The sequence below is a fragment of the Pseudonaja textilis genome, chromosome 1 (assembly GCF_049901715.1).
Source record: "Pseudonaja textilis isolate UNSWEBS1 chromosome 1, rPseTex1.2, whole genome shotgun sequence".
Classification (NCBI taxonomy): domain Eukaryota; kingdom Metazoa; phylum Chordata; class Lepidosauria; order Squamata; family Elapidae; genus Pseudonaja; species Pseudonaja textilis.
The window spans coordinates 303,431,443-303,450,741 of record NC_141990.1 but is presented as its reverse complement, the minus strand read 5'-3'; the positions used below and the strand labels follow the sequence as shown (position 1 = coordinate 303,450,741).

General features: G+C 38.3%; 1 protein-coding gene across 2 annotated transcripts in view; it reads left to right on the top strand.

Annotated features, from left to right (window-relative positions):
• The window catches only part of BRF1 (BRF1 general transcription factor IIIB subunit), a 224,071-nt gene that overhangs the window by 147,380 nt on the left and 57,392 nt on the right, over positions 1 to 19,299 (top strand). For both annotated transcript variants that reach the window (XM_026698603.2, XM_026698602.2), the window contains exons 12-14: positions 16,620 to 16,681; positions 16,999 to 17,080; positions 17,645 to 17,700. In XM_026698603.2, coding sequence (XP_026554388.1) covers positions 16,620 to 16,681; positions 16,999 to 17,080; positions 17,645 to 17,700 — 200 coding nt within the window. The remainder of the gene's footprint in view (positions 1 to 16,619; positions 16,682 to 16,998; positions 17,081 to 17,644; positions 17,701 to 19,299) is intronic.

The following is a 19,299-nucleotide window of genomic DNA, read 5'->3' as shown; positions in this document are numbered from 1 at the left end:
GGTGTCATGCCCCTGGTGGAGACTGACTCTGAGGAAGAGGAGGAACAGCCAACAGGGAGTGGGAGTGTGGCTCCAGAGGTGGTGGAAGAGGCTGGGGAAGGGCAGAGGCCGGCTGAGCAATCAGAGGAGGATCCAGGTCTATCCCCTATCCATCCTAGGTCACACAGGGAGGAGAGGATCAGGGAAAAGCGAGGTCTACTCAAGAGGAGATTACCATGATCCTCCTCGTGGCTTGCAGCTGGGAGCTATGTATATAAGTTTGTAACTGTGCAGTCAGTATTGCTGGAGTCAAAGTTTAATGTTTACTTTGAAAGAGATTTATTTTTGCTGGCGTTCTTCCCATGGACTCTCCTCGGTTATTTTCCTGGAATGTATGATTAGTTATCTTGGTTTGCTTTGGAGCTCTTCTCGTCAATGCGGTTTGTTTTGGTTTTCTTTTTGCCTCATTATTTACTTTTTTTTTTTAAACAAGTTTTATTCAGTTTTCCATATTTTAACGTCTCTTTTTAGTGACCAGCATGATTACAGGTTTCACATATACATACAAATATGACCATGGTTACATATTCAATTTTTAGATCCAATTTCTTATCTTAACAGTGCTTTTATACATTTTCTATTTTATTGTATTATTCCAAATATTTATCTCATTATTTAATTCACTTATGATAACTTCATAATCATTATACTTTAGTACTTTTAACTGTCACATTTGTATATTTCATCTTAAATTCTAATTAAAAAAAGACACTTCTTCTATAAATTGGTTTTCCCCCTGAAATCTCAATATAAGTGCACCACCTCTAAGTTATACATTCATTTATTTTCACCCCTTTTAAATCTCGTTAAAACGTTTAACATTATTACCTAAAACATTAAACTTAATAATCCCTTTAAAACTACATAGCATATATAAATCAGATTCTGCATGATTTTTCTCCTTATAAATTTCATTAAATTTCCCCCGCTCCCAAAAAGGACATATTAATCTACTCATTCAAACAGTAAAACAATCCTAAACCCTAAAGTTAATTCCATTTCAGCTCTCCTCCCATATCATTTAGGCATCTTCGGGAGGGAGCAATTGCCAAGCCAGGGAGGGGATTTGTGACTCCCCTCTATGGTCTCCCCTTCCTCCGGCACCCCTACTAGGTAGCTTCTGCCTCGAATCCAAAGGATTGGGGCTCTCTGACGCTGAAGCATAAACCAAAGCCGCACACAATTGCGGTCAGCGGTCCGTCTTTGGGGAAACTCAAAACAGGAAGTCACCTCATTATTTACTTTTGTGACTTTAAACTGTGCCTAATAAAACAGTGAAGTTAAGTTGAAGGCCTTACTGGACTTTAATGTATGTTTGGGGTTTTGGGTTATTTTGAGAGACTACGGGTCATCACATTTTGACTCCAGCCACCCTTTCAACTTATTTTTGCTTTTTGTGGGGTGACCATGGATCAGCTCAGAGCAGAGATTGCCCAGTAAAGCCAGCAAGTGGCTCTTTTGACTGCACAGGTGGCCCAAATGCAAGCTGCTCAGCCACACCGAAAATGCCCAGTGCCAGTGCCAGATAAATTTGATGGTTCGCTGGCCCAATTTCCAGAATTTTTTGGGCAGTGCCAGCTTTACATGAGTCTTCGGCCTGAGGACTTTCCCACTGACCGGGATAAGGTGGGGTTTTTTATTAGTTTGTTGTCAGGCTCTGCAGCACGTTGGGTGACGCCTCTGTTGACCCAGCACAACCAAGTGTTGGACAATTACGCTGACTTTTGCCGTCTGTTTCAGGCCATGTGTGAGGACGCCGTTCAAAGCCAAATAGCAAACAGACGTTTGAGAGACTTGAAGCAGGGGTGTGGCTCACTCATGGATTATATTGCTAGTTTTGGGGTGGTTGCTCAGGATGTACAATGAAATGAGGCAGCACTATTAGACCAGTTCCAGGAGGGTTTGTCATTGGAGCTCCTGGATGAGTTGGCGCACACTGAATGCCCTCACACCGTTCAGGAGCTCATGCATCTGTGTCTTCGTATCGATGCTAGACTTCAACAGCAACAGGTGCAAAGACGGACAGAGACCGTATCTGTTTCCAGCAAGACGGTGCCCTTGGTGGAAGTGCCTTTGGAGGAACCCATGCAGTTGGGGGCTGGTCTCCCTCACCTGACTCAAGTAGAAAAGGATAGACGTCATCGTGATGGTTTATGCCTCTATTGTGGCAATCGAGGCCATTTTGCAGCCAAGTGTCCTGTTAAGACAACCACAGCAGCGACGTCTGCGGTGGCGGGAAACAAGCATCGCTTGGTCTACAGGGGTCTGTAGGTCAGGGTGTAAAGTCCTTAGGCCCGCCATCTTCACCAACCTTGCCATCCTCACCACCTTTGACATCTCCACCACAATTGTTATTGGTGAAGCATCTTGTGCTGATAGCAAGTGTGTTCGTGCCTGGTGTGGGAGCGGTGGAGATCCAAGCCTTGGTCGACTCAGGCCACAGCCAATTTCAGGGATGCTCATTTTGTAGAGCAGTGGTTCATTCCTCAGCAACAGGTGTCCCCGCCAGTAATGGTAGAGACGATTGATGGTCAGCCCCTTCGTTCAGGACCTGTGGTTGCTGCAACCAAACCACTTTGCATGCGTATTGGGCAGCATGTAGAGGAAACCGTGTTCTACGTTACCGCATTCCCTCATTTTCCAGTGGTGCTGGGTTTGGAGTGGATGAATTGGATGAGAATGGGAGACAAGAGACTCCTTGGGTGTATATTGGGGACCTGTTGTGGTTCCATGATCACATTTACGTGTCTGGAGGTCCTCTTCGTGGCCTTATCCTACATCAATGTCATGCTAGTCCGGCGGCGGGACACTTTGGGGTGTTCAAAACACTGCACCTCATCTATAGGACATTTTGGTGGCCGAGACTTAAACATGATGTGTCAGGATATGTACCATCCTGTGGGATCTGTTGCCAAGCCAGGTAGGCTCCTGGTGCTCCCCCTGGTCTCTTGCAGCCCTTGCCCACGCCAGAACGACATGGGGGGCAGTTTCATTGGATTTCATCATTGAGTTATCACCATCGAATGGTGCCACAACCATTTTGGTGGTGGTGGATATGTTGACTAAAATGGCCTACTTTATTCCATGTGCGGGTCTTCCATCGGCCAAGATAACGGCTCAATTGTTTATCTCCCATGTTTTCCGGTTGCATGGGTTACCAGACTGCATGGTATCAGATCAGGGGGTACAATTTACAGCACGCTTCTGGAAGACCCTACTCACAAAACTGCAAGTTCAGGCCTGTCTGTCATCTGCTCATCATTTACTTCGAAAGAGATTTATTTTTGCTGGCGTTCTTCCCATGGACTCTCCTCGGTTATTTTCCTGGAATGTATGATTAGTTATCTTGGCTTACTTCGGAACTCTTCTTGTCAATGCGGCTTGTTTTGGTTTTCTTTTTGCCTCATTATTTACTTTTGTGACTTTAAACTGTGCCTAATAAAACAAAAAGTTAAGTTGAAGGCCTTAACAGACTTCAATGTATGTTTGGGGTTTTGGGTTATTTTGAGAGACTTTGGGTCATCACACCTGGCTAGATACGAAGTTCTGGTTTGGTTGTAGTATCTTGTGCTTGGTATTTTTGGAATAAATGCCAACATTTTTGAACCATTTATTTCCTGTCTTTCTTATCATCAGAGGACAGTTGACTCAACCCTGTGTTAATTCTTCTATGTCTAAATGCTGCCTAAATGGAGATGCTTTTGTGACAGCTTTGGGATTTTCTACAGAGATTTTTGAGGTCTGACAATATTTACTTCTTTTGGGCTGCCTGAATGTGCTGGCATCTTTATATCTGGAGGCCTGTACATCACAGAGGCTCAGAGTGGATTTGTACAGTAGAAGTTCATATTCCTTTCCATTAAGCCAATGCTTCCTAAACCTGGATAAATTACTTAAAATACTGTAGGGTAAAAGTAGTTTTTCTCTGGGTAACAATACACAAACCAATTACCCAGTGACAACAGAGACATTTAAATGTGTCAACAGAGACATGTTACAATGGATGAAAAGGATTTTCTGATAAGCGGTTTTGGTTAATGAAAAAAAAAAGTGCAGAAAGCACTGCCTTAAGCCATCTTGGTACCAGAGAGGGAATAAAATCTTTTCTTCCTTTTTATGCATTTGAAGATTTTAAAATTAGTACAATATGTTGATGTTTTACAGTTGAGTTCTTTGTCTTTCTAAAAAAAATGCAACTGGAACTGTTCCTTCTTTTTAACCCTTCAATCCTGCACAGTTAAGTCATAACCAGCTGGAACTTTGATGGTGGCCTTTTGTATAACTGGCAACACCCCCCCTCATGGTCTCGTACTTCTGCCTCCAGGCTGTTTGCCCTGTTGCTCCCAAAACAGTCAATTCTTCCTCTCTTTTTGAGTGGAATCATATGCCCACTGAAAGGAAGTGGGATTTAAAAATATTTATCCACCTTAAGAGGATATCATTTTTGATTTACTTCACGTTCTATTTATATTTATTTCATTGCACTGCTTGCATATGATTTTAGATGCCTTTTCTTCAGTCTCTTTTCCAGCTGCATGAATGACCCTTGTGATTACCACTTTTCCCCCCAAAAATGCTCCAACATGACATTTTTTGAGGGCTCTTGCCTCCCAAGTATCACTTTTCCCCTTTCTGAAAATGCAAACCCCCCCTCATTTTTGCATCCTCCTCATCCTCCTCATCAAAAAAGATAAGTAATGAGTTGCCGCAGTTCAGCTTTCGTTACTGCTTGAAATGAACAAGTTTCAAATTTGTAAATGTCAGAAATTAACTTAAATGGAAACAATTTTGGCTCACTTTTGCTCTCTATTTTTGCATCAGCTTAATTTGCTTCCATTTTTAAAAATGTACGATATGAAAACATTTTCTTGTAAAAGAGATACTCTGATTTTTCTAGATATTATATTAATCTGTTACATTGTTTTAAATTATTGGCAAAGAAGATTTAATCATTGAGGTACAAGTATAATTTCTGTTATAATAACACATGTAGTCTACTGGTATTTGCAGTACCAGTATCTTCAACCAAGAAGACATGTTTGGTGATCTTTCCCTCTCTCTGCCTCATTTATACTTTCTCGGAGTATCTTCAATCTATTACACTCATTTCTTTTATACTTGTCTCCAAAAATTGGTATGTTGATAAGTAATCATTGTTTATTTTAAGCTTTCTCTTAAAGATTCTGAAATGTTACAATAAACTTAGCCAGCCAAATATCTTAGAACTACAATTCCCATTAATCCACTTGACATACACAGTAGCAATTTTAAGAAGATGCCAGTTTTGGGGAAGACTGGAATCATGTAATGAAGCACACTAAAGTTACAGTTAGAATACTGTATGTGAAATCTTCAACAGTGGTACTATTTAGGTTTGCAAGTCTCTTGATTTTGTTGCCATGGCAAAATTGTATTGGGAAAGATTCTTTATCAAACAAATTAAAGAAGGGGTGGGGGGTGACAATTTAGCTTTCTGTATATTTCAAGATAAAATATATTCCTGAGACAGATAAAACAAGGCAGATTCTCATTTTTTCATTACACATTTGATGAGTTGTTGGTTTTTTGACCTTCCTGCTTATCTTTTAACATTGGTATTAAGGAGTTGCCTAGTATATCAAAACTGATCTCAGGATTTAATTCTATTTTGTGGTGGGAAAATGTTACTTAAGTGGAGTAAAACTAAATCAACCAAAGCCTGTTCTTGTCCTGTAATGTTAAAGACCTTGGTGGGTTTGATTTTTAATTGCTAAGAATGTAATTTCACCATGTACAAAAAAAGAATAGTACATAAGGGAAGGAAATAGGTTTTGTTGAATTAAGTCTGTTTCATATGTTTGGGCTTTAAACAAACATAAATAGCAATGGTAACATAATAATTATGCAGCAAAAATAAGCCTTTTGATGTTATATAACTTAAGAAAAGCCCTATAGTTTAAATTGTCCATTAACAAATTTGTAATAAGATTAAACTTTAAGAAAATGCATGGAACAGCTAAAAATTGTTATAGATAAAACATCTCCAGGAAATTTGAGACACCCCCCCCCAAAAAAAATAATAATAATAATAATTAATTGCCCATATCAATACAAGACTCTGGGAGGCTCACAAGTAGGTCAGAAATGAAACAAAGGAAATCAAACAAGGAAGTACAACAACATAAATAGAGGAAGTAATTCTCCATATGGAAGAGAATCCAGAACTGGAGCAATTTTCTGTGATTTTCATGACCATGGTGATATAATTGTACATTTTTTCTGCAATATCATTTGCTCCCACAAGTATTAACATGAAGAATTAATTATCCATGGAGTTGAAAACAAAAGGATACCCACAGACAAGTTCTTTAGAAGATACTGTATAACACATGAATGTCAATATTCAGGTCCTTGTTAATGAAACAGACTTTGAATGTTCAAAGGAAGAAAAAAAGACGAGATGATCAATCCCTAAAGGGCAGAGAGGCTACAACTGTGCCTTCTAAGAAGACAAAGAAGAATCATGAAAGTTGGTGATTTGTTAGTATGAGTTATTGACTGACCCCATTTGTCTGTGAAGATTATCAACAGCCAGGAGCAAGGATCAGGGACATGACAGAACATCTTCCAAAAGTTTTCAGCTCCATGGATAATTATTTCTTCATGCTAATACATGTGGAAGCAAATGATGCAGAAAAGATATACAATTATATCACCATGGACACAAAAATCTCAGAAAAGGGCTTGGGGGATCAGTTGATATTCTCGTCCATCCAGCCTCTCATTCTACAAAAAAAGAATAATATCCGGCATGAAAAAGATCTGAAAAGCACAACAAGTAATGCATATAGGAAATGGAAAATGAAACAGTTCACAAGAGTATTGAGCAATAACTCAGAATGATAGAGCTGGGGTTCAAAAATACATGCTCAGAATAAGTTGCAGAAGGATGCTAACAATAACAAAAAATACTTCATTAGACACATTCAGAGTATAAAGGAAAGACTGAATAAAACAGCTGTTCAGTTGAAATTGCAAAATGCTAACACGTAACCAACTTCTCCCCACCAAATTAAAATAAAAAATCCAAGGAGCTATTCAATTCTGTTTTGGTATAATCTTCTTCAACAAGTAAGTAGATGAGATTAAATCTCCATGGTCAGGTTACTTTCATCCAAGGGTCTCAACAAAAACTACCTGATCATTATGTATTATTAGTTATATATTACCTTTGAGATATCTTAAACAATTGGTAAAGTGCAAAGTTACTCGCTTAGGAAACAAAAATATCAAGGTGTAAGATGAGATGCATGATTTGATAGTAGTATTATGAATATTTTTAAAAATTGTATCATAATTCCTTTGGCTAACAAAGGAATTTCCTCACCTTATGTGTGTGTATGTATGTATGTGTGTGTGTATACATATGTGTGTATGTGTATGTATATGTGTGTGTGTGTGTGTGTATGTGTATATACATATACATACATACATACATACATACATACATACATACATTCTTAAGTTTTCGCGGGTACTTACATGTATGGCATTCAGCTTTGTTCGGGTATTTTCCCACGTCATTGTAGTTGTGCTTTTAAAGTTGTAGCAACGTTTCGGCAGAATCTCATCTGCCATCATCAGGCTTCTGTTTAGTGTTCGTCTGTACTCTCCCAGTCCTGATCATCCATCAGTTTGACTAATGCAGTTACTGTGCTGAACCCTGGTCCAAAACCCAACTACAGTGGATAATAATTGGATCAATCAATGATTTCTGAACAGATTGTGCACTGCAGCCTGTAAAAGCCTGACTCACAGATGAACACTATATAGAAGCCTGATGATCGCAGATGAGATTCTGCCGAAACGCTGCTACAACTTTAAAAGCACAACTACAATGATGTGGGAAAATACCCAAACAAAGCTGAATGCCATACATGTAAGTATCCACGAAAACTTAAGAAAACACACATATATATATATATAGTATTCAGCTTTGTGAGTGTGTGTGTGTGTGTGTGTGTGTGTGTGTGTGTGTGTGTATATATATTTGTTTTCTGAGGTTCTCGCGGGTATTTGTATGTGGATCTTTGGTTATTCGAGTTTTCTCCCACGTAAAATTGGAAGTATTTTATTTCCAGCCCCCCAACCAATCAGATCACAGCCAGGCCCCCAACCAATGAGAACACACCCCCACCCAATCAGAACACAGCCATGCCCCCACCCATTCAAGCCGCACTCCCACTAGCAGTTAAAAGAAAAAACAGCTGCAAGCTCACATTACTCCAAGAAGCACAAAGCCGAAGACACAAGCCTGAGATTTTGTCGAAACGTCGCCAAAATACTTCCAATTTTACGCAGGAGAAAACCCGAATAACCAAAGATACACACACACACACACACACACACACACACACACACACACATTTGTTTTTTAAAGTTTTCGCGGTTATTTACATGTATGGTATTCAGTGTGTGATGGATGATCAGGACTGGGAGAGTACAGACGAACACTATACAGTATTTTCCCACATCATTATAGTTGTGCTTTTAAAGTTGTAGCAACGTTTCGGCAGAATCTCATCTGCCATCATCAGGCTTCTGTATAGTGTTCAACTGTACTCTCCCAGTTCTGATCATCCATCAGTTTGACTAGTGCAGTTACTGTGCTGAACCCTGGTCTAAAACCCAACTACAGTGGATAATAATTGGATCAATCAATGATTTCTGAACAGATTGTGCACCGCAGCCTGTTTTAGAGGAAATGAAAACATTCCCTCACCAAAAAAATGTTAACTGAATCCAATCTCTTGTCACTTCATCAGAGGTTTTAACCAGAGATGGTATTCAGCAGGTTCTGACCAGTTCTGGAGAACCAGTAGCGGAAATTTTGAGTAGTTCGGATAACCGGCAAATACTGTCTCTGACTGGAAATTTTACAGTATCCTTCCCCTGTCACACCCACCAAGCCACACCCACATAACCAGTAGTAAGAAAAATTTGAATCCCACCACTGGTTTTAACGAACCAAAAAGGGTAGCACTACCAGGAGCCCTATCCACTTCCCGTGGAGTTGCAGACTTAACAAACCAATCCCTGATGACTTCACAGTATGAAACCCCAGTTGTTTCTTGACCAGCTAGGGCCATCTCAGCTCAGGTTTTGAATAGTTTTATCTGTCCGATGCTGTGATAATTCTCCATAACACCCCTCAGCTTGAACATTATCGAATTTAGGCAAGGTTCAAGGCTTATGAAAAATAACCTAATTATTATCAACTTATAATTGTTTTCTAGGGCTAACATTCACAGTTTGAAGAAATGTAGTATTCCATACTTATTTGTTAATAATTTTTGTCATAGTGACTTCATGACTTTCTTGCTAGTGTATTTTAAATATTGTAACATTAGGGAATCAAATAGCAACAGTATTTTATTTCATGGCACAATACAGGATTAAATATTACAAGAAAAATGAATGGTTCTAAATTATACAAGCTCCAGAAGATTCCGTCCAATTCATTTACTGGTTGGTTATAAGGGAATACACTTATTTGGATCAAGATTTGTTTCCAGGTTTTGAGATATGAACTGTTGATAGTGTTGTGCTAATTTGATAATATAATTTCAAATAGTGTTTTATTCTTTTAATTTAAATATAAATAGATATAGGCCTTTTAAAATGGTGACGTCAATGAAAGTTACAGGATGTAAGCAAAGCATATTATATAATAAAGCACCATTGTTCTCAGGGTCTAAAAGGAAACTCTGTGCTCCTTACAAAATCAAGGTGGCAGCAAGATAATCCCAAATACTACAAGAAAAGTTGAATAAGTATTCAATATACAATAATATACCCCACTAGTATTTTTCTTGAATGTTTATAGGCAAATAATGTATACATATAGCCTAGGTTTGTTTGTTTATTTAAATATAACAAGACTCTGCATGGCATATGAAAAAGAGAGAGAGAATGTACCATTAAAAATACTAAAATAGTGAAACAAAATATAGTGCAATTCATGTATGTGTGTGTTATTATCAATCTTTCATGTGAGGTGCCTCAAGGCTTGGATCTGTCACCCCTTTCTATTCAACATCTACATGAAGCTGGTAGATAAAGTCACTCATCAACAAGGGGGTGCAGTATCATCAGTAGGCTTAGTTGTACATCTCTACCTCAGGCTGGACAACTGATGCCATTCAGGTGCTTACCCAGTAATAAAAATAAAATAGTCAATAGTTAGAACGTTCTGAAATATTAGTTTGGGTAACTTTTTCATGTCCGTCAAAGCTATTTGCCAGAGTTATTTACCAAAAGAAGAAAATAGAATAGAGCAGGGTAAAGTATCAGTAGGTCTCCGCCCAATGCTCTTTCTTGGTAGGCCTCCTTTCTTGCCAGTACCAGTGAGATAGAGAAGTATTAAAAAGTAGGAAGGTCTTCCAAATTTCTCTCCAGAAGTGCTTTCTTGTTTCTCTGTGGGCTTTCTTGTTTCTCTGTAGTAGCAGATCCATACTATGTCTCTTTAGTTGGTGCTGAGAAGAGTGAATACAGAAAAGAAGTAAGAGGATTGGAAAATAGGAGAGCATACGCATACTGTGCATTGTGCAGGGAGTTGGAAGGTCCCTTCCAGTTAATGCTGTCTGGGATTAGCCAATAAGTATGTGAGACTCTTTGCAAGCCAGTATAGAAGACTATAAGTGAACTAGTGCTTTTTCCACCGGGAAATAAAAAATTATCCAAGAGCTGTCTCTATCATTACAAAGACCTCTGGAAGGTTTCTCACTTTCTGCTTCCCATTTTATTTTTTTGATGCTTGCATTTCTACCTTTTCAAGTGCTATGAGGCTTCCCCTGGGAAAGTCTGGTAGGCCATTAGGAGATGAGAGATGTCGTAGGACCTCTCTAGTTGACAGTAAAATCTCTGCAGGAGGCTAGTTAGGCCTCTGATGCCAGGTCTATCAAAGAACAATAAAACATACCAGAAATCTATTTTAAACATTAGGTACTAAAACCACAGAATGAATAGCAGCAGCTAGCCTAATTTCAGGTAGTACTCAACTTACAACCACAACTGGGACCCGAACTTCCATTGCTAAACTATGCAGTCATAAAGTGTGATATCACAGAACTGCATCACTTAGGGGCAGCAGTTCCTGTTGCTGCGTAATTCCACACGGTGCAGGTTGTTAAGTGGAAAGTGGAAGGAGTGCCAGATAAGGAGGGCAGGGTACTTGCAGGAGGTGCAGAAGGGCCTGGGTATGGAACACAAGGAGGTTGGGGAAAGAATACACTGCTGCTCAGCGGCTTCTTGGTGTACTGTAGCTCTGGAGCTGCAAGACCTGTGAATTGCAGCAGAGTTCCAATCCTTTCAGAGTGCAAAGGGGTATCTTGGGATGCTCTGGACTGCAAGAAGCCCTTGAGCATCAGCGCAGCATTGAGAGGTGCAAAAAAACCTCCAACCACAACAGGTCCATACATGAAGGTTCTAATTAAATGATTAATTAGATTAATTTAAAATTAAAATTATATTTAATCTAATTAAATTAATTACTATAGCTTTTACACAGGAATCTCCTCCGACTAATGGTTAGCACCTGTGCAGAACTAGATAAGCATTAACAGCATTCCAGGGAGGGGGGGATTTGGCCTTTTGTGGTTATGTAATGATTCTAAACTGATGCTTCATTTAAATCTTTCCCCTGGCTTTGCCAGTCTCTCTCCTACATCCATGAAGCCTAGCCCCAGACCAGCCCTGTAGCAAGATGCAAGGGGACTTCTTGTCATCCTTAGAAAGCCACAGATGGTTCAGTCCAGTCTCAGCCACAGCTGCTGTCACTCCCATGCCCCCTGAGATCCCTGCTGCTTCAGGCTTTGCAGTTTTCTTGCTCCCTCTACTGACAAGTTGTCCTGACCATATGAGACCATGTTCTACAGGTCTTGCAAGGAAACTTCTGTGTATCCATCCCCTGGGGAAGAAAACCTTGTGAGGCCAGCAGTTGCCTTGGTTAGCAGTAGGAACAAGAAGGTCAGCTAGAGTGGTAGATGCTGGGACAGGGGGCCAAAAGAGCATAGATGAGGGGAGGTAAGTGCTCCTGTGGGCTGTAAAGTGTCTGGATTTTGATCATGTGACCATTATGTTGCTACAACAGTTGTACATTTGAGAACTAGTTAACTCCCTTTTTCAACACCACTGTAACTTTGGAAAGTTGCTGAATGAATGGTCATAAGTCAAAGACGTCCTTTATAGACCTTCTGTAATTCTCAAAGACCTCAGCAAATGAACAGGCTTTTCATTTTTTTTTTTTCTGCCCAAGAGACCATTTTCCTAAAACTTGGAACATGAGGAAGCCTTGCTACGTACTGCCATCTTTCCATTAAGCGATTTTGAACCTGTTTTGTACCAGTGTTACACAGGCTAGAGATAAGAGATGGAAGAATAAGGCTGTAGCAAAAACAGTAGTTAGCAGTGCAACTTTTCCAGTCAAGGCATGAATGTGTGAAACTGCCTTTATATTGAATTTGACCTGTGGTTCATTTAATAGGCTGGTATTATGTATCCTGACCAGGGTTGTCTGCAAGGTCACAGCAAAAATCTTTCCAAGGCCTGCATAAAACATGCAAAAGGTATAAAACCTGGAGCTTTGCTGAATAAAACTGCACATTCTGTCTTTGAGGAATGGATCCTTTCTTTTCTCGTTCAGCCTTAATGTTCAGTTTCTGTAGATTTTGGAACAGGGAGGTGGCAATAACAGTCTAACAGACGCTTTCAAGGACTATAATTGAGTCGGAGACTTGATCGAAAGCTGCTGGTTCTACCAGAGAGATTAAAATGGGCAGAAAAGGGAGAGAGTTGCTCCTTAACTGTAAAGGCACTATCTGATCTGCTTACAGAATTCATATTCAAAAGAGGGATCTCTTTTTTTAAAAACCAACAGGCAAAACCCCCAAATCTATAACTGTTGCAGGTTTTGGCGTCCTCTGGAAGAAAAACAAAACAAAAGAAGAAAGCAAAATGTGTCATGATTTTCATCAAAACAATCCAGACTCTCTGCTGTTTTAAGATCACAGGCCAAAAGGGTAGTAAACAATGCATTTCATGGGAGTTATTGAAGAGAATATTATTTAGAATATTTGTTTAACTGGAAAGAGGATGCCATTGTCTTTCATTTGAAAAAGGAGCCAAGAATTGGGATCAACTTTCCCCTGTACTTCTAGAGCAAGGTGCTTCATGGACCATGGATGGCCCTCTTGGCGGTTAAGACAGATTAGCTAGCTTTGTTGATGATTGCAATGGAGTTTAGTTTACTGTGGTGCGTTAGAATAGCTGTTTTAATTTCTCAGATTTGACCCTTGTAGTGGATGTTGATTTAATAGTCCAACTTCTTTGTTTATAGGGGACAGAAGATTTGGGTATTTGAAAGCCCTGTGTACACTTTTCACTTAATAAATGCCTGTCAGATGAAATGAAGAATGGCTATTTGTAGACAGGACCAGTAGCCTTCAATTACTCCATATCCTCCCTCTCCTGAGTTAAGGTTGTGCTTATTTCGGATCAGTTCCTTGTTCTGCAATTCAGCAGTTGGTAAATGAGTTCTCTGTCTCTTGATCCTGACAGGGGAAACAATTAGTACAAATTCCAAGACAAGTTTAAATTAAAATGTTGACACAAAAATGCATCTGCTGTTCATGGAAATGGTCTAGTTTAGAGACTAGTTTTAAATTCTTACGCACCGGGTACTTTTCTTTTTAATGAAATTTCCAGAATATATTTGAGAGTATTTATTCTATACAGTGGATCATCTTCACTATGGTTCAGAGGTGCATATGTGTATGTAGGAATTTATCATATAACTAGCTCGATACCCATGCTTCACTACAAAAGTACGTGGTTGGACTTAGTTTTGGGGGAGAAAAATAAGGGGGGGAAATTGTGCTTCTGCCTACCAGCATCTATCAGTATTCAATTGTCTAGCATCCTGTCAATGTGTGAGAGAGTTGAATGTTGTTTGGAAACTGAAACAGTAGTTGCTGTGTGAGCAAGAAGGAGACAGCAAGGAGCCTGGGCAGGGCTTGGCTCACCCCTTCTATACTAAAGCTGCTTGGTGCTATGAAACTGAAACTGAAACTCCTCTGCTTGTGTTTTGCATTTGTAATAGATTTCTTTTCAGATGGGGTGGGGGAGTAGAACTCCTTAGAATCAGAGTGTGTTAATAATAATATACGAAATACTAATGCTTTGATGGTCATTTAAAAAAATCCTTTCTTAGTGAGCATCTAGAAGCCAAATTTCAAATATATAGGCTTTATGATTCTGGAGATTTTGTGATGATGCGTGAGTGGTATTTCACTTTTATATATATAGATTTGTCCATTTATGACAGAATAAGATAGAAAATGAAAATGTGTGTATCTCAGTCTAAACAACATCAGTTCTACTAAAAATAAACACTTACCTTTTAATGGGACCTCACCCATCTGCAAGCTCAAATTGCGTGGCATAAGAATAATGCAAAACATTCCACATGGAATGGCCTAATAGTACTGCCTGGAACAACACATGCTTAAGTGTTTTGAAGGGCGAAGTACAGATTGCATTTATGTGCTTACTAAATACAAAGGCAAATTATGTGAAGTCAACAACAAAGGCATATTGACTAAATAGCTGAGAGAACGTCACTGCAATTTTGAATGGATAACTGCTAGGATTTTTAAATGGATAACTGCTAGGATTTTTAAAATTTCTACTCGTGTGAAAACTGTGAAGTAGAAAACTACAGATAACTGCAGTACAAGTCTTCGTTTGCTGAATTGTCAATGAATTCATGACTAAAAGATGTTTTTTAATAACCTTTTCCAGAAACATTTCAGTCAATATATGATCATAAAATTGCCTTCAGAAAATGTGTATCATCTGTGTATATCCCAGGAGATGGGTGCAAAATGTTTCAGATAACATAAATATTAGAATATTATTGGGTAGTTGAAAATACTGCCACACTATTTGAACTGTGTATTTGAACTAAATAAATTGCTATATTTAGACTAATTACTGAGAAAATGTATGGAATCCTAAGCAAGTTGACCTCTTCCAGTTCTGGTACCCATTTCTTTCTGTATTGTTACCTATCTGTTCCAATCCATTGCTTTAGTTTGCATCTACTTCTTCAAAATGCATTGAATACCCAGAGTTTCTGCTTCCTGTCCTTCAAGGCTAGGTTGTATCTATATGGCATTATGATATTTCTTGACAGTAAAACTACTGTAGTGCACTTTTGAAACATGTCTTTCTCAAGATTAATAAGACTCAGTAACAATGATTCAATAGGATTCAATGTGCCCTTCTTATTTACAATAACAGCAGGTAAGAGAGAAGAGCAGTCAGAATAGAATAGAATTGAATTCTATTAAATTCTTTATTGGCCAAGTGTGATTGGACACACAAGGAATTTTTCTTGGTGCATAAGCTCTCAGTGTACATAAAAGAAAAGAAATATTTGTCAAGAGTCAAGAATCATAAGGTACAACGCTTAATAATAGTTATAGGGTACAATAAGCAATCAAATCATACTCGGAAACAGTTAATAAAAATCATTAGGATACAAAAAACAAGGCTACAGTCATAAGTGGGAGGAGATGGGTGAAAGGAAGGATGGGAGGAAGAATAGTAATAGTAATGCAAACTTAGTAAATAGTTTGAGTGTTGAGGGAATTTTTTTGTTTAGCAGAATGATAGCATTCGGGGGAAAAACTGTCCTTGTGTCTAGTTGTTCTGGTGTGCAGTGCTCTATAGCATCATTTTGAGGGTAGGAGTTGAAACAGTTCATGTCCAGGATGTGAGGGGTCTGTAAATATTTTCGCAGCCTTCTTTTTGACACGTGCAGTATACAGGGCTTAGAAAAGAAAGACAGCTGGACATCTGTGCTGGAAAGCTACTGCTTTTACACCCTATTGTGGAATGTAAATCTGGGCTGGTTTCTAACTGGCAACCATAATTCATTTTCCTGGATCTTGGGTGGACTGCTTAGGGGCTAGCAGGGTGAGGAACACTCAAAGTGACCTCCCCAATTGCTAGCCTTTTACCTAGTTATCCCTCTAATTTCCCATGTGTACATTCATGCATACAACACAGATATTATGATGATTAGTGCAGCTATTCAATGGCATTCATCATTCACATGGATGAATGCAGCAACTATTTAGATATTGCATGTCCTTGACTTTGGGGCATTTAAAAGTTCCTAACCTCTCATTTCTTCACTTTACATTTGATTGAGTGTTTATCACTAAATTATATTAACAACAATTTTTAAAGAGATGAGAGGCAAGTCTTATTTGTACCTATTTTCCACAATAATTAACTTCGGTGACAGTTTGTATTCACACAAGAAACAATAACTAGAGAAAAGTGTGGTTAAGGGGGAAAAAAATCTATCTTCCCCGTTTTAATATGGATGGGCCCCATATGCTGAATGATTGCTTTGTTAGCAAACCAGTTATCAGAAAGACTGTATTTCTGAGATGATTAAAGCCAGGGATTGAATCGGAGTTGATTTGGAATGAATGCATACCATAATTAAAATTTGCCTTACTTCTGTTTAGATGAAAATACTGGAGATGGTGAATTAGATCTAAGTGGAATTGATGACAGTGAAATAGATATGGTAAGAATCTTTCCAACCCCCTCTCATAATTGTTTCTATACTTACATGGATACATTCAAAATTATCAGAGGTTTTTTTTTTTAAGTAAGGCTACTTACTAATGTTATTGTTTTTCCCTTGAGAAAAATAAATGTTTTTCTATATTCTATGTTTTGTTTCTAAAATCAGTATCTTTAAATATAAAAGGAAGGAGTTGTCTTTGGGAAAGTATGAGTTGGTTTGGGTGAAGAAAATGTTGGACACGAGAAGGAAGGTGATTGTGCTTATTCCTATATATTTGCTGCAGAAGTCTTAACACTTTTACTCTTTATCTCTAGTACATACTTAATGATTCAGAAGCCAGGATAAAAGCAGAACTGTGGATGAAGGAAAATGCAGATTATCTCAAGGAACAAAAGGGTAAGCAAAATAAATAAAAATATTTCTGATGTGTTTTGCATGCTTTTTATTTGCTTATGACAGTGTTTACAGATCATTTCTTAGGCTAGAAGGCGTGCAAAGTAAACAAAAGCAGTAAACAAACTTACAGGGCTCAAAACATTAACTGTAACTGTTCAATTTGAAGTATATCATAGTTACATTATTTTAAGAAGACTTAGCACAGACTTAAATACATTCTTTAATAGAAAGACACGAGCCATGAGTGTGTTATGTTGTAGTTAGCACAGGTACCCCACCTCCACTATATTATGAAATAAAAACATTGCAGACCTCAGGAAAGATCTCCTCAGAACTATGAACGCCAGGCATCCTTAGCTCCATTGTTTTCATTTTTGTAAGTCAGAAGTATTATGGCACCTGTGACACTGCATTACTGACCACTGCTCTAGATTTTGACATTGCTACAGAAGGGAGGAAAAATCAAGTCTGTATTGCTCCCATCTCCACCCCTACCTCCAACCCCCCTGATTCTTAAAACATTATTCCGCTTACACTTCTCTTTTATCCTTTTTTTTTTTTAAGAAAAAGAAGCAAGGATAGCAAAGGAAAAGGAGCTTGGTATCTATAAAGAACATAAGGTAAGTAATATTTTTGAAATCAGTGATGTCAAAAGAGATATTTGAACAATGTTTAATTTTGTTGGATAAGACCTATAGAAAGTATTTCATTGTAAACACTAATGTATTTTAGAATAAGAACTCAATCTTATCAGCTTGGTTGGCTTCAAAAAAGGGGCTGGGCCAGTAAATGAAAGTCATGGGATCATAGTCTTGATTGCTTGTATGACTGCTTCTGAAGACCAGCTGCTGGGAAACTGGTGGGCTTCCTTGTACAATTGGTTGGCTACTGTGAGAATAGACTTCTTGAATTAAGATTGTAATATTACAATTTATTTTTCCTCTCTCTATTTTTAAAATAAATATGAAACATATTTTTGTGCACTCTATCTTATATATATTCGTTAAAATCCTCTTGTCACTAACATTCATTGTTAGTGTCTGTTTTATGTGTAGTGCATATATATCAACCCCTGGTGTTTTTTTTTTTACTGCAGTAATGCTTTTAATGTCATTAAAGCAAATGATACGTAATCCAAACTTTCTTAATTATATATTTATTTTTAAAATAAGTATTCCAAAGCTTCTTTGTCCTGTTTTTTAAAAAAAGCTAGACATGTTACGATAGGATTACCCTCAAATTGAGCTCCATTTTTGTGAACCGCATCCATGCAGTTAACAGCGGTGGATATGCGTGACCTTTTTCAGGGTATTTTTTTTATTTCCCAATCTAGCCAAGAGCCCTGTCTTTTTCTGCTAACCTCCCACTGAGGTTCTAACTACATCTGAAGCTGCTTCGTTTCTTGAGATTAGTCAATGGTGGCTCAGTGCTGCCAGAGACAGAAAACAGTAAATGCTTCTAGCCAGTCCTGTGACCTGTTGGGTCATCCTTTGAGAGAAAATTAGTGCAGTATGATTTGAATAGAATTAAATTTTAGGTTAGTCATACTGTTTTTTTTTTTTACCCAAACAGATAAACAAATGACTATTGGCAGGCAAAAAGCAGTGGGAGCAGGAATGACTTCTGACTTCTTGCTGACTTCCTTATTCATTTTGCTTTTAAGGAAACTGGCAAGGAATGTTGGAAATCATGATCATGTCAACATGGGGATCCTGCAAGAGCCATATATTTGTAAATAAACTGATTCAAGCATCATGGAAATTTCAATTCCACAGGAGCAACGGGCCCTAGATTTGTAATGCTTTCTTTAAGTTAGCAGATTTTAGGCATTCCAATTCAAAAATTATTGCAGCATAATGCACTCTTCGGGCTAACTTGAGGGTTCAAACAGATAAACACAATAAGAATGTTAGTCGTTATCTGTTGTCATACCAAATTTTCTCCTTGATAAATTGAATAAGTATTTATAATAGATATGTTGAAGTTATGTTAGACTTTTATACTTCAGAAAGTACTCTTTAATGTGCATTAATAAGAGAGCAGGGAAGCCTGTGTTGTTCATTTGTTTCCTCTTTCCATTAATGAAATTCCATTCCCTCTTTTGGACAGAAATTGTCGGGGAAGATTCTTCAGTTATTAAAGCAGTCCATTGTACTACATTCTAAAATTGCCCCACCCCTTTACCTGACATGCTGAGGTCCTCTTTCAAGCTGGATCAG